At 41.3% G+C, this 22,151-nt stretch overlaps 3 protein-coding genes across 4 annotated transcripts; 2 read left to right on the top strand and 1 right to left on the bottom strand.

Moving 5' to 3' along the window:
• Positions 1 to 1,333: 1,333 nt before the first annotated feature.
• LOC307264967 (AP-4 complex accessory subunit RUSC2) lies at positions 1,334 to 8,293 on the top strand (the record flags this gene model as incomplete). The annotated part of the gene is made up of 9 exons (XM_080046536.1): positions 1,334 to 2,710; positions 3,403 to 3,688; positions 3,829 to 4,836; positions 5,983 to 6,059; positions 6,197 to 6,371; positions 6,550 to 6,655; positions 6,743 to 6,789; positions 7,350 to 8,034; positions 8,188 to 8,293. Exons 1-9 carry the CDS (start codon positions 1,370 to 1,372, stop codon positions 8,291 to 8,293), a joined length of 3,831 nt encoding a protein of 1,276 aa, XP_079902662.1. The 5' UTR covers positions 1,334 to 1,369.
• Positions 8,294 to 10,136: 1,843 nt separating this feature from the next.
• On the bottom strand, positions 10,137 to 14,953 carry cimip2b (ciliary microtubule inner protein 2B; the record flags this gene model as incomplete). The annotated part of the gene is made up of 5 exons (XM_080046620.1): positions 10,137 to 10,252; positions 10,339 to 10,551; positions 13,203 to 13,277; positions 14,075 to 14,283; positions 14,892 to 14,953. The coding sequence occupies 5 exons, from the start codon at positions 14,951 to 14,953 to the stop codon at positions 10,137 to 10,139; spliced, it is 675 nt and encodes a 224-aa protein (XP_079902746.1).
• Positions 14,954 to 16,942: 1,989 nt separating this feature from the next.
• On the top strand, positions 16,943 to 22,094 carry LOC307264843 (uncharacterized protein). Of its 2 annotated transcripts, none has more exons than XM_080046368.1 (6): positions 16,943 to 17,710; positions 19,376 to 19,531; positions 19,747 to 19,969; positions 20,241 to 20,323; positions 20,473 to 20,570; positions 20,853 to 22,094. In XM_080046368.1, the coding sequence occupies exons 1-6, from the start codon at positions 17,057 to 17,059 to the stop codon at positions 20,941 to 20,943; spliced, it is 1,305 nt and encodes a 434-aa protein (XP_079902494.1). In that variant the 5' UTR covers positions 16,943 to 17,056; the 3' UTR covers positions 20,944 to 22,094. The 2 variants fall into 2 exon arrangements, with proteins under 2 accessions (XP_079902494.1, XP_079902493.1); XM_080046367.1 differs by having other exon boundaries at positions 19,373 to 19,531; positions 20,853 to 22,036.
• The last annotated feature ends 57 nt before the right edge of the window (positions 22,095 to 22,151 follow it).

Below are 22,151 nucleotides of genomic sequence, written 5' to 3'. Positions count from 1 at the left end.
TTGTGTTAACATCGTACCATAAACAGATTAACCCTCTTTTTTTTTTGCTCAGTATTTCTGATCAGACGAGCACTGCATGGCTTTTAATGCTTTTGAGTGAATCAAGATGTTATTGTGTTTACTATTCATTGCCATAGTAACAGTGTTGTTTATAGCAGCAGTGTAATAATAAAGAGGATTACGGCCTGCTGCAACAGATGTTGGTCAGATTGTTTACGCATTATGCCCAGACAGTAGCACTTTGATGTGATGTTATTGAACTGATGGCTGCTTGGCGTGTGACAAAAAGCCCAAAACAGGAAGTTACACCTAAAAACCTAAATGGATTATTTCATTATTCACTTTAGTTTCTTCTCTGTGATTTAATGGGGGTTAATATATTTTATGTGCAGATGCTTTGTATTTACTTTAACACAGCAATTCTTCCCATGGTTGTATTTCCTGAATGATTATGTTGCATCTGTATAGTTTTTTTGTTTCAAGTTTGATGTCTGTAGAACCAGGAGCAAGAACACGGTAGAACACGCTTCATGAACTAAAACTGATGTGGAAATGTTATTTACTCTTAGCAGTGCCAGCGGAGCGTCTCTGCAGTGCAGCTGCCCTAGTTACAGAGCAGCTGAGTAAGTGAGAGGCTGTGGTTGGCTCAGGCAGGGAGAGGAGGGGATTGGTCATGGTTGACTGAATTATGGAGCCTAGGCTGAGCGGAGTGTGCAGACAACACAGTAGGACTTTCGACTGGAGGACCAGGACTTTTGGTTTAAAGTAAGGGAGCAGACTCTGACAGCAATTGCCTGCAGTTGTTCTTCATGTTTTTATCTGTTTTTATTCTGCTGGGATTTACTGCAAAAACATTTTTTAAACTAAAATATGTAATTAGGTCCCTAAGAGAAGAAAGACACTGTTGTCAGAAAAACTGAGAAATCTCAAGAAGCAGATCCACAGGGAGAACAACATAAACAATTAATATGCAGTTGCAAAATGATCCAGTTTCCATTTTCATGCAGTGCTAACTTTAAGATCACATGAGCTATTTTTGAATTGTGTTGAGGAGGATTCATAATGCTTCTGGCTTATTTATGCATTTTTAAGATGTTTCATTTCCCTTGACAACCAAAATGTTTCTGGACTGAATACACCGTAGATGTGGTCGTAATTGATTGTCTCGTGTATGTTATACTGTATATACACGCATACAATCTAGCATTGTACTCTTGGATGCATTAGTGAATGTGTTTCTACACTACATAAAAACCAGATAGTAAGCAGGCCGCTGTATTTAGTATCTATTCTGTTCTATTCTTTCAGGATTTTATGTTAAGAACATGGAGACAGATTCCGTGGTCCTGCCTCATCCAGCAGCAGCAGTATGATTGGAACATCCAGTCTCTCGGGGGACACCCTGATCGCGTGCCACTTCCCTGTGGTTCGGCTTCCCACTTGGCAACTCCCTGTCCAGGCCCTGTGCAGCTCGGCCAAGAGGCCCGCTGGCCGGCTGTGCTCGGCGGGCCTGACCCGAGCCGTGTCCCTCCCGGAGAAGGACTCGCTGAACCCAGAGCAAGCCTTCGCCGGTGGCCGGAGACCTTTCTCCAGCAGCTACGGCAGTCTCACCGAGGACCGAGCGGAGGAGGAGGGGGGCAGTGACAGCAGCGGGAGGTACGACCCCAACTCGTCACCCGAGGAGACCAGTTCCCATACCAAGAAGGAAAACTCAGGGGCTAGAAGTCTGCGCTCACACAACTCCTTCCTCCCCAACACAGAGCTGGAGGAGGAGGAGGAAGATGAAGATAGCGACGGAGGTAATCTCCACAGATATCACGAGGACTCGTCGTTTGTGTTGCACGGAAATTCTGACTGGCCACTAAGTAGTAGTAATGCTGCCAGGATTTATCCAACGCCCCAAGGGGACATGGACACTAGTAAATGGGGCAATGTTGAAGGGGCCATGTTGGGCACTGAGAGCGACCGAGAGTGGCTCTCTAACCATCCGAAAGAGCTGCACTCTCTTCAGACTGAATGCCTCTGCTTTCACGTGAGCAGATCTGGCACGGTGGACTCAGACAGCCTGAAGGATAACGACTTGTCCTCTTGCTGCCTCCACAGCCGACACAAATGTTCCCCAGAGCTCCTGTTCTCCAACAGCCACGCAGAAAGCGACTCTTCCTGTAACAGTTCTGATGGCGTGGTGGTTAACTTCTGCGCCATGTATAACAGGAGCAACAACCCTGCCACGCCTCAGGACCTCAGCAGTCCTGCAGTTCACCCCTCTGGGTCATCTGAGGGCTCTGTGTTCCTCAACCTTCAACCTGTTCCCAAGACTCCAGCCAAGGACCTCCAACATCATGACATGGCCGTTTACTCTCTCCCAAAAGAGGAGGCTGATGTGGCGCCCTCTGCTTCCTGCTGGTCTCCTCAGGGACTGGACTCTAACTGCAATCTTTACTCCTTAGAGCCCCTACCCCAGGGTCTCTCCTCACTGGAGGTATCTGATCTGACTGCATGTCTCCAAAGCCAAGCTACACTGGCCATGGGGACCAACCAGAAGTACTACAAGCTTGTGACTTGTGATCTGTCATCCCAGTCGCCCAGCCCTGCCTGGTCCAGCCTCACCAGCTGCCCTGAGGGTCAGTGTAAGAGCAGCTCCTTCCCTCCCTCCGAGCACCTCTTTGTTGACCATAAGAAAGGAGGACAACAGAAAGAAGTCAAGCAGGTAATTATTTAATATAATTATGTTATTATAATATGAAACAATATTTATTTTTCAGGGAAAATGACAAAAAATAATGCATATTTTATTTTATAAAAACAAGATTCTTGTTGTCCAAAAAAGACCATTCATCCGTAGGCCTATATATATGTTTCCAATACAAACTTAATTGGTCAGGAAAATTCCATATCTAGAGTTAAAAAAAAATGGTCGAACATAGAGTTTCTGATAAAGTGCATTGTCACAAAGTTGAAAAGTAGAGGCTAGACCAAAATCCATTGATCAGAAATGTACATTTTCTAGATAGATTATTATAAAACAGACCAGGTTCGACACATGGTCATGGTCAGTTCTCTGCATGTCTTCCCATCTTAACCCATATCAACTATTTCTCTCATACAAAAATATGTCTAATAAAGTGAAAAGTGCTCCAAAAAATCTTTAAAAAAATAAACAATTGATTAATGACTTATTTACAGCTACAGAGTCAAAGGCTTTTAAGAAAGTGAGAGACGAGTATTTATTAATGGCTTATAAAGGATCTGTAAAGCATTAGTAAAAGCTTGAAGGATTATAAAAACCCATTATAAAGAATTCCTTCTTAGACTGTTAATACCAACATCTTGCATGAAAATGTATAAGTGATTTGGTTGTGTAATTTTAAGCAGTTCTGTCATTTTCTGTTACACCCTTAGGAAGAAGAGGATCATCTAAAGGAAAGTTGGTTCTCCCCTGCACAGTGCAGCGCCGGGTTTGACCGCTGTGAGTTTCAGACCTATGATTACCAGGTTGCCTCCACCTCCACAGAGAAAGCCCTCTGCGGGAAGAAACATACAGACGGCATCCAAAACATCTCCCACATGCCCCGTTCACTGTGCCCCAGCCTGTGTAGCCCACATAGCAGTAAATGCCAAGGCACAAGCACACGGCCATCTGTGACTCTGGACCAGGACCACTGTGTTACTGATGCTACTGAGAGGGGTAAGGCAGTGATTAAGAGATTGTTTTGTTGTTGCTTGTGTTTATTAGAGAGAGAGAGAAAAAAAACATGTTTGTGTGTGAAGTGAATCTAACTTCTGTTGTTATTTACAAAAGAAAATCTCATCTTCTAACTATCTCAGGAGCATGTTCAATGGAAAATGCAGTGGTGCGCTACAGTAAAGCCCAGAGACCGACATCACTGCCCATCCAGCCCTTTGTCCTGGTACCGGAAGAAGGTAAACCCCAGGCCCAGCACTTGGGCTGTCTTCTGGACCAGTACATAAATAAGAAAGGCAGCAAGTCTGCCAGCTCCCAATCGGGTTTCAAGTTCCAGGGCAAAAGGAGTCAGTGTTTCACCAACCTTCATCTATCACCAATGGGCAGCCCTTGCCCCGTCTTCCTAGAGGCTCCTTCCAGCTCGGACACCTGCTCCACCTGCACTCCCAGTCCCGCGTGCTATAGCCGCAGCAGACACACATGTAGCCCGTCCAGCAGAAGCAGGGGACGCCCGAGCCCGTGCACATCAAAACACAGCCTGGATTCAACTCACAACTGCCCAAAGCCCGGACCATCGCAGGTCCCAGATAAAACGAGCCCATGGAAAACTCAGACTGACACGTTTTCAAATCCGATCTCAGCCTCATATCAATGCAACCTTGTTAAAAACCCCACCTATCAGGGCCTAATTGACCTCAGCCCTGAGCAGAGCCATGCCAACACTCAGCCCAAGAACCAAACCTCCTACCATTCAGTATTCACTCGTACCCCTCCCACTTTACCCCTAACCATTGATGCCCGTCACCCAAACTTGCTGGTGTCCCTCTCTCCTCCCACGGCCTCACAACCAGAAAGGAAGTTCCCTCAGGTCCAGGCTGCACCTGCTGCTGACTCTGGCTTTTTTCACAGCAGTTTTACAGCTGCCCTGTCCTCTGTAGCTCCTCTGTCCTCTCTGAGTTCCCTGCTATCCTTGGCTGCTTCCGGGCTGCACCTACAGCAAAACCAGGACGCTACTGCTGGGGTCAGCGGGAAGCCGAGCCAGAGTCAACACAGCGAATCTCTGATCCAAAGTGACAGGCCTCCGACAGAGTTCTGCCTCTCGCCCGCTACATCTTATGAGTCCATGTCCATCAGCCATCTTCAGAGAAGAGGTGAGGCCAATGAATGACTGAGTCACCATATCAGTTAGTATAAAACATGATGTCAAAAAAGAAGTATATGCCACATGTTGAAATGTGAATGGAGAATGAAGTGACCCAATAGCAGTAATGACTGGGTTCCTTCTTGATTGGATTGTCTGTACAGTGATGAGCTGTTAGGAGCAGCAATACAACTCACTGTGCTGCAGCAGTGCCCTCAATACCCTGAAGGGGCTTCCTCTCAAACATGACCTATTTTTAACTCTCCCTGCACGGGATTGGCTGAGCCTTCTGCTCCGTAGCCTATGTGTGTGCGATAGAGAATGAGAGGAGGAATGATGCAGTAGAAACAGTGCTCTTGATTTATAACCCACCTAATCATTTAGTGCTACCATATGGGACCACTGGGTGCAAATTCCAAGTCTGTAAATGTGAACATTTTGCAATGGATAATTGACGATGGAGGATTTTTCTATCTTTTTTTTTTGTTTTACAGCAGTGTTTAACAGTCAGTGTGGTGCAGCACTGCAGGCAGCATCAACATGCATAAAGAATTTACCATGACATGTGCAGAGGCTAGACAGTTTGAGGAGAAGAAAGAAAAGGCAGAGGAAGGCAGGTCAATGAGCACTGCTGCTAAAATGGAAAACTGACTCTTTCATATTTCCTTCGCTTTAGAATGTGCTTTAATGCAGTATGATATTGAACCTTGAAAATATACTTATATATTTATTTTCATTGGGCAGTGGGTTTATTATATTTATTTTAGTCCTATTTTCTTTAAACAAGTAAAGAATCTGCCAGTTCAGTACAGTCACATCCTTTTGAGTTGTTTCCAACACAAATCAACCTTCTAAAAGAATGTTACAGAAAATAATGTTGGTATCTTCTACAACGAAAAGTTGGTTCACAAAATAAGTTGATTCGTAGTAGAAGCAGGTCATCCAAACACATTACCTGATTTTTCAAAACCAAATGTTTAGCAATCAATATTACACAGAAATCACATAATATGGCATTTTGCAAAGTCACATTTGCTGTATATCAATATATCCTTGTTTTGTATGCGTCCAAACGTCATCAATGCTAAATGGACAGTATATAGCATTAATATCAGCTTCAGCTCATCCGACCTCTTGAATCGTCCAATGTCTGTAGGTTTGCTGAGGGCTGTGAGCAGAGCGGTGGATTTGATCATGGCTCATTTTGGCAGCAGTAGAGACCCTGACGAAAAGGTAAGAATTGGCAGAGCTCAGCAGCTTGAGAGATATCTCACAATGGAAAAGTGCCAAAATGACATTCTAGGACTGGAATCAAATAACTTGTGTCAGCAGTACCATATTTACTGTATCATATATTTTTTCTGCCACAGATGCGTCTGGGCAACAGCTCTCGCAGCCCCACAATCGCGGGACTGGTCCTGGAACATTTGTGCCCAACGATCCAAAATATTTTAGAGGATGGTCTACGGGATCACAAACTGGATCTCATCATCGGGCAGCGCCGCAACCACTCCTGGAGTGTGGTGGAAGTCTCTACTAGGATCGGTAAATGCAACTAGAGTGATCAGGATTCAAAAGGAAATGTCATGGATGTAGATCTGCATCAGTTTACCAAGATTCCTTTGGCTTGATGTATTAGTGGAGCAGCATTGTTTGTGGTTCACTGTTCGTTTTGTGCTCTATGACTAACTCTTTTTCTGGGCTCTCTCCAACTCCACTACAGGTCCATCCACCAGAGTCCTTCAAAGCCTGGCATCCAAAATCAGGCAATGTCCCCAGCTTACCACCCACTGCATGAGACTGAGAGCCTTCATCATGGGCCTGCTGAAGTTAGTACCAAAATTACCCTTAGCCTTATCATTGATGCTAAACAATTCTATTGTAAACACAGCATTTACCTTTTGTTTTTCTTTCAGCTTGAGATCTTTGGAATTCTGGCTCAGTCACCTCCAGAGTCAGAAAGGTGCGTGCACAGTCAATTTACTCTTCCTTTTAAAATTAGTTTTTGTCACGATTGCAGATTGGCAAAATGTCAATTGGCGATATCGGCTGATCCGTTGGTCTACCATTTTGGTGGGCACTCACACAATTTATCAAAATTACTTTGCTGATTTACTGACTTTTCATTTAGCACTTAATCAAGTCAAATTTTGATTTCTCCCATTATTTGGTCCAATACTTTTTGTGCTTTGTGTTAAGGGGTATTAGCAATTGTTAGCCTACAGACATGCCATACTGAGATGATGAATAATGTAACATAACCTGCTTAACACCTACTTAGACAGTCAGTTAGTAGGTTAGTGAATGAGTTAAAACAGTGGACCATGTGAAAATATCATTATTTTTGTCAGACGGTTTCCAAGGTCAAGAATACACTTTCAGAAGCAGCATGTTTTCATTATCATTTTGACCATTTAGCTCAGATATGCCCTCATAGAGCCGCTAGGGTACTCTTGTTAAGTCATTGTTAGAGCTTTACCGTACAGTTATTGCATATTTTTTAATGTTTGTGTGTCTCCACAGATGTGGTAACAACATACTACCACTCTTGGGGCTTTCTATCCATGTCCCTGGGCCAGTGTCAGCCCTTGTTTCAGGAGCTGCTTCTTCTGCTGCAGCCGCTCTCCGTTTTGCCGTTTGACCTCAACTTGCTCCTGGAACCCCGACTGTTACTTAACCGACAGCTTTGTCCAGAGGAGCACGGTGCCTCTCCACCTCAACCGTGCTCGGCCCATCTAGTGACCTGCTGGCCACTACTGCAAGCTGACAAGAAGGTAAACGGCAGCCACGGTGGTCAGCAAACTAAGATCTCAAACCACATAGATCTACATCACCAAGAGCCTCTCAGTGCTCAGAATATAAGTGGTTATAAGAAGGACTGCGGAGGGATGCAGGCCAGTGGGAGTCCACTGATAGCCTTCATTCCAGAGTGGAGGCCCAAAGAGCCTGACCTCTTGGATGGCGTGGTTGAAGGGCACGACTGCAGCCAGAATGATGCAGATACTTGGTCTCCAATAAGTGTGGACAGCAGGCAAGACGAGAGGAGGGGAGAGAAAGACAATCAGACAGCGGATGCATCAACTTGTGCCGAGGTGGAGAGTCCATGTCAGGGTTGGTTGCGATGGGCCAAACTGTTTGGAGCGGCAGATACTTCCACTAGGACAACAGAGACAGTTCCTCAGAGTCATATCGAAGCACAAACCAGAAAGTAAGAGCCAACAGTGAGCAATGAAAAAACAGACACTACTTTAAAGTATTCTTGGGTTATTTTTTGTTGTGACAATGGGATCTAGATTGATGGTAGACAGTACACTGTAACACTATACTAACAACTAATACCTCTTTATTACTGTTTCCATAGGTGCAAGCGACCATCGCAGTGGCTGCATTTGGACAGATCACAGCTTGGAATGTTGGCTCAATCCATCAGGTCAATGAAGCTAGGAGGGGCTCAGACTGACTGCTGAAAACCTAACCTTTGGGTGGCCTATCTACTGTAATAAGAAAAAGTCTTAATTGCATGAAAATACATACAGTGCACAATCACACTGCTGAACTGATCAAAAAGCACAACAAATACATGGTTAGCAGCTTTGTTTCAATTGGCCCACATTCATCAAGCTTCGGGTTGCACCAGCTATTCTCATATCCATTACTAATTGTGTGTGTTAATCAGGTATCATCATTAAAACTTCAGGAATGTGTTAACTTGTAAAAGTGTAGTAATGTGTTACCACTGAGGCACTGTCCAATCAAAAGGAATCAACTATGGAAACAGGAAGTCGCTGTAGCATCACAAGTGGTAGCATCTACCAGAAAAACCAAATGTTGGGTTCCAATCAATACATAAAACACATTCAGCATATTATCCTTTGTTGATGTTGGTATACATTTGTATTATTTAAACATTCAGTTATATTTAGTTAGAAGTATTTACGGAATTTAGAATGACCTGGAATATTTGCATTATGCTAATCTAACAGAGGCAATAAAGCTAGTCATTTTGTTTGAAGTAAGCATGCCTCTGTAATTTAAAATAACTATATTGTTATTTAGTTGATTGTTGTTTTTGTTTTTTTTATCTTCCCTGACAATTCAGATACTGTATGTCGACTAAATTTCACATTATCTCTTACTTTTCAATCTAAAAAGGTCAAATTACAGTATTTTTGGTGTTTGGTTTAGCTAATGCTACTACACATGGAGATGAATCAGTGTATGTAGTATTGCATTTATGTTCACTTAGTAAACATTTAGCCTACATTGCAATGTGATTAGTTTATCTTTTGAACAGCTGGTGCAACCAGTTCATAATGTAAAAAATGTCCCTTGTTTGTTGTTTTATAGGCCTACTTTTATAATTTAAAGCTGGATCTTTTGCACAGTAGATCTTGAGTTGTCTTCCAGGAAATAGCTTGATGAATGAGAGCCAATTTGCAATTGCACTCTGTAATTACCGCAAATAGGTGCTTATGTTACCTGTTACTCTCCTTTGTATTATTCTTGTTGACGAATATTGATCCAAAATGTTATTATTGACCTTCTGTAGACTGTTGGACATTATTGTGGTGCAAAATTATCAATTTCTTATATTTCACTGTCTTTCTCTCCATATTTGTAGCTTTCATCTTTAGGCAAAAAAAGGAAGCAATACACTCATACTAGTGCCAAATATGCTACACACTAGCCTTGTGGATTGTCAGTGATGTTTTATTTCCAGTAACTTGCCTTCTTGAGCAAATACCCAGCATGGATTTACTGTAGATGCATGAGTTAACAAGCCAACAGTGGATGCTGCACAGCTTACTACTCTTAACTTCCTGTTAATTTTTTATAGCTGTTAGGTTTTGGACATTTTCCAGCACCGAGATTTGTGTGGAATTGTTTGGTGTTGGTCTTCCAGTGAAGTTTGTGCAGTTGCACAAATCCAAGCCATCTTGTGGCTGTTTCAGGTATTTAAACGTGTGTCAGGTATATTTTGATAGATTGGTGGATAGATGAGGGGGAGAAAAGAACAGAAAATGTGTTCTGTGAGATTTTTTTATTAATATGGTGCAATAATGTGAAGTCTGTGAAATTATTCGAAAAATGTTCTCAATCTTTGAATGCTTATCGCCCAGTGACAATCAAAAGTCTGTCAATAAAGGCTTTCCATATTGACTTTTTTCTTGTCATTATAGTACACGTTTATTCATGTGCCAGATATTTCTACAATCCAGCACACATTGTTATCATGGAAATGTAAGGGCTTTCGGACAAGTTCTTAGATTTCACTCATGTCACAAGTTCATCTAGCCAGTCACAATCTTTTCATTGAAGTGTGTGACATTTGTATGCCTTTGTCTTAAAGGTCTTCTTGATGCCACTCTTTTCCAGTGCATTCTGGGAAAGATGACCGAAGGTATGCCCGTACATGAACTGATATCCTGTGGGGAGGTGTAGAGTTAGACATTCACTTGAGTCACTCGCGAGGCTTTGTAATGTCAAATGTGTTGCTAACACTATCACAGACCTGGGATGTCCCCTGTGAATAACGGCACCACACCCCTGTTTGATGGATAGATGGTTGGCATGGGAGCTGTGGTGCAGTCCTTACTCCCTGGGAAGTTCTGGGACGTGGGATCACTCCGGTACTGCCTCCCAAAATCGATCAGTGCCTGGTTAGTAGCGATGGGATAACCTTTTCCCATCAGGAAGCGAGATTTTGGCACATGCCCTGTAAAACCTGTAAATCAGTGAGCTGGGGAGTATTTTATGAATTATGTGGCAGAAAGAAAAAAAAGTCTAAAAGCCAGTATCAATATTGTTTCTATTAAATTAAATAACAATATGTGTCACATGAAAAGGATCATTCAAAGTGATGAACAAACATAACAAATATGAGCCATTTCTGCTGTTCTTCACAGCTTTCTCTTAGCATTTCCGGCAAAGCAAATTGACATTCAGGCTACAAATGCAGGTTTCTATGTGTTACCTGACCAGCAACAGAAAGACAAAGTAAACAATACCTAGTGAGTAAAGTAAATGTCTAAAGTAAGTGAATATTATTTAATATTTGTCTGGTTTCCAGAAACGTGACTAATTGGGAGATCATCGTCCTGTGCTTGACGGATGTGTTGATAGTTGCTCAGGAAAATGCATAGCCATATCAACTTTTCAAGTCTGTAATATTTCAGGAATGTTTCTGCTGTAATGGCCAAAAGATTACTCAAAGCTTAAAGCTGCTATATAACCAATATTTTCATAATAACAATGGAGCACATATCTACTTGTATTGCAAAGAGATTGCTTGTGGTGATGAGCCCACAGAGATTTATCATCCCAACAGCAGTTCTTTGGCTCTCCGGAGCCTCTCAACATCTTTCAGTTAATTATTTTAGTTTACGGCAAAGGCTTTCAAAACGTACTGTATGCTACCTGCTTAGCAACAAACAGCAGACAGAGCTAGGATTTAATAGCTAATGAGCCACATCTGTCCTTCAGGAGTGAGTGGAGATCAAAACAAGAGCTAAACGCAGAGTGAATTTTTTTTCCAACTGAATGCTTATTTTCCTCAATATCTGGTAGATATGAAATAAGTCAACTGCTTTCTAACAAGCTTTTCCTATATACAGTATGTTGCATTCACAGCTAGAGGCCAATTTTTTGTTTTTATCGCAGGTTTAAAGGCACAGTGTGTAACGGGAACTGGCATTTCTCACAACAAACTTTGTAGAAATGGAAAATAATATTCATAAATATGTTTAGATAGTGAATCATTGTTTGAAGATAAAAGGTGTTGTTTCTTTTATTACCTTATTATGAGATTTTTATATCTACATAACATGGCCTCCACAGAGGCCGCCATGTTGCACCACCATGTTTCTATGGTAGCACAGAACGGACAAACTTAACAGCCATACACATTTTTATATATAGTGGGTGTTTGCCGGAAATGCACCGGTTGGAAGAAGAAGAAGAATATCTATAGAGAAAATAACTAAATACATCTTCTAGCTTCCTTTCCTTGAAGGCCACTGTAGCTTCTGTAAATTATATGAATGGGAGGGGTAGACTAGCCTGGCATTTCATTTCCTTTCAGTAGTCAGTTCCAATCAGCGAACAGAGGGAGTGGCTGAGAACAATGACGTGCACCAGTTTCAGTTGCAGAAGCCGGCGCATGACATACGTCACAACGACTAAACGTTATGCGATTGGTTGGCAGATCCAAAGTGGCACTGGGAAAATCCAATAGTTTTAAACTTCTACAGACACCCCCCTTCAAGTGAGTTTACCCCTGCGTTCCAATCCCCATACTTCTCTACTATTTAGTATGCCAGAAAAAGATTTAGGATGTCCCAAAACATGCATGTCAATTGTAGTATGCTGAACATACATAGTTGCCCCACTAACTCCAATAGCATTTTTGAGTATTCGTCTTTATTCTTGGCATTTCTCGACATAATGAAAAACAAATCTTCCTTATCTGATTTTCTTTTCTCTCCTGTGGCCCTAAAACTCTTCTGTGTTTTAGTATGTAGTGTAGTAATATGAAAGAGTATGTGATTTGAAACGCAGGGTACATTTGTCAATTGAGCAATTCCAGACCTTCTGTACGAATGAAATGAAGTATGATGGTCTGGTAGGACCAGGCTAGAGGTAGACAGTGTTTCAACATAGAATTTTCACCATTAGATTATGCCAAATTACACCTTAACTACACACTGCACCTTTAAGGCCTTTTACTGGGGAAATAAATTGCAAATGTTCTCTTTATTGTACCTGAGATAAAGTACTTGTTTTGTATTATGTAAATATATAATACCAATAAACACATGCTTAATGTTAATAAATTCCAGTAAAAATGACATCAGTAGCTTAGTGCAAGTGAATGCAAATGTGTCCCCTAAAGAAATGATTATACTGCTGGTAATTTCTTTTAAAGTAATTATCTAAAAATGTAAATATATGTGAACCTCAGAGAGATGATTAGTGAATCTGTGTTTAGTCCTTCAGGACCAGTTCTGCCTCAGTCTCTTTGCAGGGTGGATTACATTACAGTTAACTGACACTGGAGTTCCACCATGGATAATTAAACAAGAGGGAACCTATTCAGAGGCGTCATGTCAACATGTGTGTGTGTGTGTGTGTGTGTGTGTGTGTGTGTGTGTGTGTGTGTGTGTGTGTGTGTGTGTGTGAGTGTGTGTGTGTGTGTGTGTGTGTGTGTGTGTGTGTGTGTGTGTGTGTGTGTGTGTGTGTGTGTGTGTGTGTGTGTGTGTGTGTGTGTGTTGGCAACAGAGTGAAAGAGAGAGGTTACATCAAACTGTTTGTTGGTGTAGTTGACGACAGCTGACAGGTCTGTTGATTGCCGTTGGATCTTCAAACACCCCTCCTAGTAAAACTCAGACAGCGCTTTATTGCAGGTTTCAGAGTAGCTACAGGCAAAGTAGTTTTGACTTTTCGGAATGAAACCTGAAACAGCAACATGCAACATTCAATGATCGGTTCACCCACATTTTTAGTGGCGTATAGTCATAGTTTAGGTTTTATTTGCTGACGTCTATCTCCGATGTCTGTCTTTGCGTTCACCCCAGCAGGCCTACACTGGTGGTGAACAGTTTGCTATGTGTTGCTCAAAGTATCAGAAAGAACAGAACTATATATTTGGCCCAAAGTTCCTCTGCTGTTAACTTTAAAGTGAGGTCTGTTGATTATACAGAGAGCAAATTGTAGGGCTAGGCATCACAAGAAGAATGCGCAACATATGTTTTTTTTTTTATTTAATTTTATTATTTGCATGATCCTTTAATAAAGCTATAAAATAGTGTGTCTGTGTGTGCCAAATATTTCAGTAAAGTTCAAGAAAGTTATTTAAACACTAATATAGGGGGGGAAAGGACTGTAACCCTTTAAAATCACCCCTGCAAGCACTGCTACAACTGTGCCTGATTTGTGTATGTTACCTTGATTTTCAACACTTAACTGGTCGTTTATACTCAATCATTTAACAAGGACCCAGATTATTTCCATGCTCTCGTTGAATCATGTTGTGCATTGAAAACTCATATATTTAAAGGCTTTTTGCCAGAATTGAGTCATAACTGTTGATTGGAAATGTAGTTATTATTCAACATCACAATGAGATGAACAGCTTTTGCATTCAAGTGTTACCTAACTTTGCTTTAGTGTTCTCTATACAAACTAATTTCCCATGAGGTGTTCAGTTACTTTGTTGCCCCCCACCTTCCCTTTTAGTGTTATACCTATACCTGTGTATCCTGGTATCATCTTCTTCAAGTCACTGCCATTGATGCTTCTCAATGTCAGACCACCTTGGGACTCCTGGGCGGGGACGTGACCTGTGTGGAGTACCAGACGATTGGAGTGTCTCACCTCAGCACTGGTCAGCAGCTCAGCTGTGACCAGGCCATAATACCTCCCCACATTGTACTTCAGCTGTGGGCAATAGCCTGCATACCTAAAAACAACAGGGAGTCTGGGGTAAACACAGACATCTAGCATCTAGACGGCCTCAGTAGCTTCTTTATATGTCCATGCTCAGTAGCTGCAGTAGCCTACAGCAATGAGATATGCTATCATACAGTTCACTTAAACAGAGTAACATGGGAGAAACACTCACTTTTACTTATTGCTGATTGGATGAATCAGTAATGGGCAAAACCTTCACTATTACCATGCTTACCTACATATCCTCTAAGTCTGTGTTGATTTTGGTGTACAAATTAACAAAAACACCAAACTCTCTTATGCAATACTTATAAATAGGCCTGTCATACCAGAAAATAATGCTGCAAAAATAGCACTACTCTGACAAGAAAATATTTATCAAATAGTCCTAATATTAATACATAACACATTACACATGATAATTATATTTACCAAATGTTATTGAAATGTATTTTTCATGTTCGTATCTCTTTACACTATGATTTATTTATTTATGATAAATATTCCAAGTGCCGTTCGCAGTCATACAGTGTCTTGTTTGATCTTCAGAATTATAAGAATTTTGTTATTTCTTACCACTCTCTCGGGCTATTAGGCCAACGCATGTAGGCTACTCACCCCGGTATGTAATGTGGGTCTTGTGTCAGCATTTTGCTGAATTTATGGGCGTACTTCTCCATATTGTTCCAGTGTGTGAGGCTGACACAGGTCACTTCCTCCCTGACCGCGCTGTTTGCTGGTTGCTAAAGAGAGAGAGAGAGAGAGAGAGAGAGAGAGAGAGAGAGAGAGAGAGAGAGAGAGAGACGCACACACTGCGAGCTCGTGCCCCGAAACTTTAAACCTTAACAGACACGCTATTGTTTGCTCTATTAGACACAATTTGAGTTACTGTTCCACTGTCAGTCTTTCGCATTGCTGGCCCTGTTTTGATCACTTCTCTGTCAAATGCAGCAGACAATGCATGCCTGTTCTAAGCTTAGTATCGTCTGACAGACACTACACCTCTGCAACCTCCGTGAACTGTTTCCAAAAGTATTATGTAGATTTCGATATACAATTTTTTTTAAATACACGAAAGACGATATTGAAACATTTGGATACGTTAGAACATATGAGGGATAACCATGAATAGACCTCGCTTAAAATACAATACCAGTACAATCCTCAATTGTATTATTCTGATGAGAATATCGTGTTATGAAAGGAGAGGGGTAGTGTCGTATTTTATTAAGTGACTATTTAATATACGGTAAAGGCCTAAATCTTGAGAAAGACTCAATGTCGTCCCCTAGCGACATCCTGCAGCTTGTCTGGCTATAGTATGAAGAGGAGAAATGATTTCAGTGACCACAAGACATTATGTAAGTGCCATGCGCTTTTTTCTTATCTTAGAAATTATGATAAAAAATAAATAGAATAAAATATAAATTAATAAAAAAAATACGAATAAATAGATAAATATGTCTAAAAAAAAGGTTAAAAAACAAACAAGCAAACAAACAAATACAAGTTATGTTCTACCTGTAAGGAGGCATTTATCAAAACAATGATTGTATTATTTGGTTAACTGTTAACTGTTGATTGCACCTCCCTTTATAAAGGTCTAAATAGTGTTTTTAAAAGCTATCTCCACTTGCAGGTATATCATTCTAAATGTGTGTGTTGTCCGTGTTTATTTGGTAATTAATTGTTGAATATACACAAACTCACACTAGATCTATCCCCCCAAACACAGACGACGTGACCCCATTATCCTCTATTGAAGCTTGAATGGCTCTGATCTGGACACGTGTGCAATGTGTGTCAAGAAATACTTGATCATTTCTGAACCTTAAAATGAACAGATTAGGTTAGTAAATATATATACTGTATATACTTTCTGTAGAGTCCCTCTGTCACAGTTACCATACCAACAGAGGTGACTGTAGGCCTACTGCTCAGTCTCAAAATAACTTCTCACTTTTTTTATGTAACCAGGATTGTGAGCGAGCCGGTGTGTATTTGATCTGATGCGGACACTGTTCACCTGGGGAATGTAGATCCAATCAGCAGACAGGAGTGTCCATTCTCCACATTCCTACACCCTCAGATAAATCTTGGGTTTGCTGAAATGACGAAACAGCGTTTACTGTTTCAGCGCCTCCGTACAGTTTCTCTTCTCACACACACATACCATTGCACTCTATGTCTACTAAGGAATTTCAACATATTGTGTTACCCCTTCGCGTAAACTTTTGTTTCCATCTCACCTTGTAGGAAACTTTTTAAGGGCAGTTCTGAGACAGTATTCCTTTGTTCTGAACTCTCATAACGGCACCTCTTTTTATGAAAAACCCACTACAAATGAGATAGTCTGTCATTCTTTTATCCTGTATACTGTGTGTAAATACACAGTGTCCCGAGATAAATCCATGACACTGTGTCATGGCTTGTTTCTTGTTACGTCTTTTGATTTCTTACAGGTGTGCAGACAAATCCAACATTTCCAACAACACTGGAGGAGGTGACTCAGTGCTTCCCCCCTGTATTTAGCAGGCAGGAGGGAGCAGGTATGAACACGCAGGCTCCGCGCTCTGACAGGACAGATGCTGGGAAGAGGGCGGGGTGAAAGACCAGAGGCGGATCAGAGGGGATGTTTTGAATTCTACGTCGCCAGTTCACCTCGGTTAATGACTGGGTGTGCTGCTGTAGTCTAACCTGGGTCTCTTGTTGTTTCTTTTTTACTGTTGCAGTTTAGGAGCAGAGGTTGTGTTAGGGACGGAGGGGCGAAAAAAACTTTGGAGATGAATCTATACAGGAGCTTTGGAAACCTTCTCGAGGCTTGGATGACTGAGGGAGGAGGCCCCAATCCGGACTCAGAACGTCCCACCAACAACAATGGCTCTCCATCGGACTCCTCTGACATGGGCTCAAACCTGCGCTCTGAATCGGTGGACTCTGGAGTCGAGACGGCCAGCTCTGACACGTCTTATCCCACCACTCCCCCTTGCTCTCTCTCGGCGACATTTGCACCAGAAAGAGGAGGCCAAAGACTCAGTCCAGCATCTACCACGCAACCACAGTCCCCTCTCCTCTGCTCTCCTGCGCCTTTCTCAACCTCCTCGTCTCCCTCCCCCGGCCTCCGGGCCAGCAGAGCTCAGGAGGGCTCTGCCGCCTTACACCTTAAAGTGGAGAAAGCCCTGCAAAGGACTGAATCCAAACGTTTGAAGGACAACCCGGAACCCCTCACAGCAGGGAATGTGGTGCTCAGGAGAAAACCACAAGGGTCTTTCTTTCCCAAAAGATACTCGTCAGAGATCGTGAAAGGTCATAGGGCAGAAGGCTTTGACTTAAGGAGATCGGTCAACCTATCGGTGCCCACGAGGCCCATGTCAGAAACGATATGCAGACGGCCGCTGTCTTTGATGTGTGAGCAGCCGTCTCAAACAATATCTCAGGTGAGATATAGTCTATACTATACTGTATGTCGAAACTCAAATAATTTACAGATACTTACACTTTTATACTGAGTCTGGATCAATGTTTGTGCTTGTTCGATACTCAGTCGCAGAATGAAAGAAGTTTCACAGTAACGTGTATGGTCTTGCATATTGGAAGGCTTGTAAATGTAGTAGAAAAGCCTGAAATAAAGCCAACAATGTAGCAATGCACCTTTAGCATAGTTAAAGGGTTGCAACATTGAAAGTAGCACAGGCAGGTCATTACTCATACAGGATGGCTTTCATATTTGCAGCCTGTCACAAGTCTGTCTGTGGTGCCAAGGGATCACAAACCAGTCTGCCCAGGTGACTTTGAGCCCAGAGGCACGAGGGGAAGGGATGGAGACATGTGGGGGAAGGGGGTTGAGCAGTCAATGTGGTTTTGGACCAATGTGAGACATTATTAGCAACTTTTTGACCAATAATGTGAAAGAAAAAATGTCTCCCTTTAAAATGTCCATGGGTAGGGGCGCCCTTAGCTCAGTTGGTAGGGCGTCCCCCCCCATGGGCCTCGGCCAGCAGCGGACCCGGGTTCGATTCCAGCCCGCGGTCGTTCTCTGCATGTCACTCCCCTCTCTGCCCCATTTCAACTCTGTCTCTACACTATCAATAAAGCATTAAAAAAAAAAATATCTTAAAAAAAAAATGTCCATGGGTTTATGGACTTAGTGTGAAAAAAATTAAAACTATTTAAAGAAAAAACGTTGAATTATACTGGTTGTATTCAATTAACTTAATTCAATGTTTACTTTAGTCCTCGAGCAGGTGTGTTCATTTCTTTGTACAACAACCAAGATTAAAAGGCTTTGAGGAATGCAACACTGAGAAGCCACAAGATGCCAAGCAGATATAATTGCTCACTTATATACTCTTTTAAATCCCACGTAATTATACTTTAACTATCCTGTTCCAAAACTCACTGCCAACATGCATCAATGAAAACTGAGAAGCAATCAGTTCGTCAGACACATCTGGATATTCTGATTAAACAGGTTGAGTGTTTCCCTTTCCCTTTTAGAGTTGTATAACCTCAGGAATTATCTAATAGCACACATCCACATCCTAATATTATAAATATAGCAAATTCTCATGCATTATCTATTATCAGTATAGTTTTGATATTATTTTGATGCATTTTGTTTATATTACTTTATAATTGTAGTAAGTGCTGAATGAAGTTAGTTAACTAACAGACGATTCATTTAGGAATATTTGTCTTGAATGTGAGAAATCAATGTATTTTCTTTTAAATATTTGATCCTATTTGGACTTATGGTCAGACAAATCTAAAGACAACTTGGACTGTGATGGATCACTGTTTCTTGACATTTTGTAGACAGAGCTATTAGTTTAAAAACATGGATATATTTACAATTAAAATAAGGTATAGTTACAGCACAATTATATTGATCAAAAGGTCTTGAAGTCTACAGCCATGCTAACGGCTCTGTGCAGTGCTTTGAGCTAAATTCTAAATTGAGCATCATCAAAATGTAAACAGGCTGATCTTCAGCATGTATGATGTTAACAGTGTTCACCGTAAGAGTGCTTAACTAAACGTGTGTACATTGCATTTGTATTCCATCCTACAAACACGTTTTCTCGCTTTATGACCTTTAGCAGAACCTTGGCGAGGCAGAGACGAAAGGCCTGAGTCCTGGGCTCAGCTACCTGGAGCACGTGTGCCAAATGTTAGAGGACTTTGCCAGACAACAGATGCACATCCAAGCATTACAGATGGAGACAGATGCCCTGGGGGAGCATCAACCAGACATGGAGGTGGGCCAGGTGAAGATGTTCATGTGCATGTTGCTTTTTTTTGCAAGGTAATTAAGTGGCTGTCACAGTTTTCTTAACGCTGCGCTGGGTCCAAAGACATGACGTGAGCTTGTCGAGCAGCTGATGAATAGATGTCTTCTTCACGCACCCCGAGGGTTCTTTTTAAATTAAAACCATGACAACATTGTCTGTCCCATCACTTGGCTCTCTTTCAGGCTCTCGACACCTGTCGAAATGAGTCTAAAGCTTCCGATACTGACGGTGGTGCTGTGGAGGAGGAGGAGGAGGAGGAGGAGGAGGAGGACCTCTCTTCTTCTTGTCTAAGTCTTGAAACGGCAGAGCAAAGTCCCCGAGACGGCCGCCGGGGGAAATACGATCCTCGCACACATTTTTGGCAGAGATCGGCCTCAGACACAAATCTTGCAAAACTGCATTTAAGTGAGACACAGTCTACTTTTTTCCCCCCACTTTCACCTTTGCTGGTAATGTGTGTTTGTCATAGATAGTATATATAGTATATATATATATATATGTTTATTCATTTAACATTTACTTCTTTGGAAATAGGATGCCAAATGGAAAGAAATTAGTGTTGTAGCTGTATTATAATGATGTGTGTGTGTGTGTGTGTGTGTGTGTGTGTGTGTGTGTGTGTGTGTGTGTGTGTGTGTGTGTGTGTGTGTGTGTGTGTGTGTGTGTGTTGGTGCAGGACGGGTGAATACAAACTGCAGAGGGCAGCATCTGAGCAAAGATGACCTGCTGGAGAAGGAAGAGGAAGACCATGAACAGCAGGTAGAACACACTCAAACACAACACATTATCGATACCTACTGTAAGTAATAAACAATTAAAATAGCTGCGGAAGAATGCACACATTATATCATTTGTATTTTGTGTTAGTGACTTTCAGGCTTTTTTTATTTTTAATTCTGCTTTTTCAGGAATCGGTAAAAGAAGAGACAAATAAAATTGACAGGAACTGGAAGTTAAAAATTGGGTCTTTGGGAAGAGATGCGTCTGCTGTGAGAGATACTAAGAGGTGAGGCATTTGATTCATAACATCTAAGGGGGCAGTATTATTAATCTCATATGGTGCATGATGCACTGAGGAAGTGTGTGTGCTGCTCCAACATGGCAGCCAGCCACCCTAACGCAGTCATCCAGAGCTGATGCACAGTAGATGCTGAGCCTTTGGTGGGAGTTCTCCTTCAGTCTGTTCTTCTGTGCTATGACTGAGCTTATATACTGCTTACATATTATTTCGATGGCTTGCTTCAGCTAGGTTTAATGATTTTTTATTTTATTTTTTTTTACAATTCAGCCAACAGACGCAGCCATCTGAGAGAATGTCAGCCCGCCGACGGTTGACCCAGCTGTTCAGGAGGAGGAGGAGGAAAACTCTGCCTGTGTAAATGGATCATAGAGTGGCTGTCGTGTTGTTTTTGACATTTTAATTTCAGTTCTGAGGAGGAGGAATGTTTATTTAAAAGTCTAAGCACATTCACTGCTTTCAAACTGACCCTACTGAGCCAAAGTGATGTAGCAATCTACTATGTTTATTTATTACTCACCTCTGCTTTTTATACTGTTTGTATATAAAACTGTGATAGGAATGAAATGTATTTGTCATGTTTACCCCGTCAAAGCTGAAAATTGGCAAAGAGTAATTGTGTGCAGTGCACTATACAGTGAATCACACTATTATTGTCAATTGTAAATATAACAATCCCTCTGAAATTCCCATTTATGTTGTTTAAGCAATTTTTTTGCAATATAAGAAAAAACATAGCCACATTCATAACCAGCAAATACACAAATGCTGTACTATATGTCTACACAACCTGAAATGGCTGCACCCTTTAGGCTTCCTAGAAACCTTCTTCATGTGTTGAATATGATAATATTTCTGACAAATATGTCTTAATGGGGGCAGCAACTACTGATTATTACATTATAACAGTTCAAAACTCAGATATTACCAAATGTCAATTAAATAAAAGCAGCCAATATTCACATTGGAGGAACTGGTTCAAGTGAATATTTGATTATTTTTACTTGATAAATGACATAAAGAATTAATCAAGAATCAAAATGTGTAATGATATGATGAGTTTGTGTTTAAAGCTGACTGACTAATCAATTAATAATTTAATTGTTTCTGTGTTAGAGTATGCATGGATGCAATAATGGATATAATAGGTTTGTGCAAAAAACAACAACATGAAAAGCATCCCTGACTTTGAACCTGAAAATGAACTTAATTAGCAAAGCATAAAAACATGCTTGAAAAAACTTTTTTGCTGCAGAAACCCCTTAACAAAATGCCACAATATACTCAAATGCATTGATGAATCCATTAACGACCAACTTAAAATCTATGTCAATAATAAAGCCAAAACATAAAGGCATCAAGTACACTATTCTAAATGAGAAAAGAAAATACATTTTTTAGCTGTATCCTCTCTTCAGCTTGACAGATAAGTGCAGGCCACACATGGTTACTTTTTTCATTTATTTTTTATCTTTATTCACCTAGGTTGGGGGGATAGACCTCCCCTGGCATTCCCATGTAAAGAGATGTCAATGACAAACACGTCCAACCAAACGAGAGAGGGTGAAT

The sequence above is a fragment of the Ammodytes marinus genome (assembly GCF_949987685.1).
Source record: "Ammodytes marinus genome assembly, chromosome: 18".
NCBI lineage: Eukaryota > Metazoa > Chordata > Actinopteri > Uranoscopiformes > Ammodytidae > Ammodytes > Ammodytes marinus.
The sequence above is the reverse complement of the archived record's forward strand: the minus strand, read 5'-3'. Positions and strand labels throughout refer to the sequence as shown.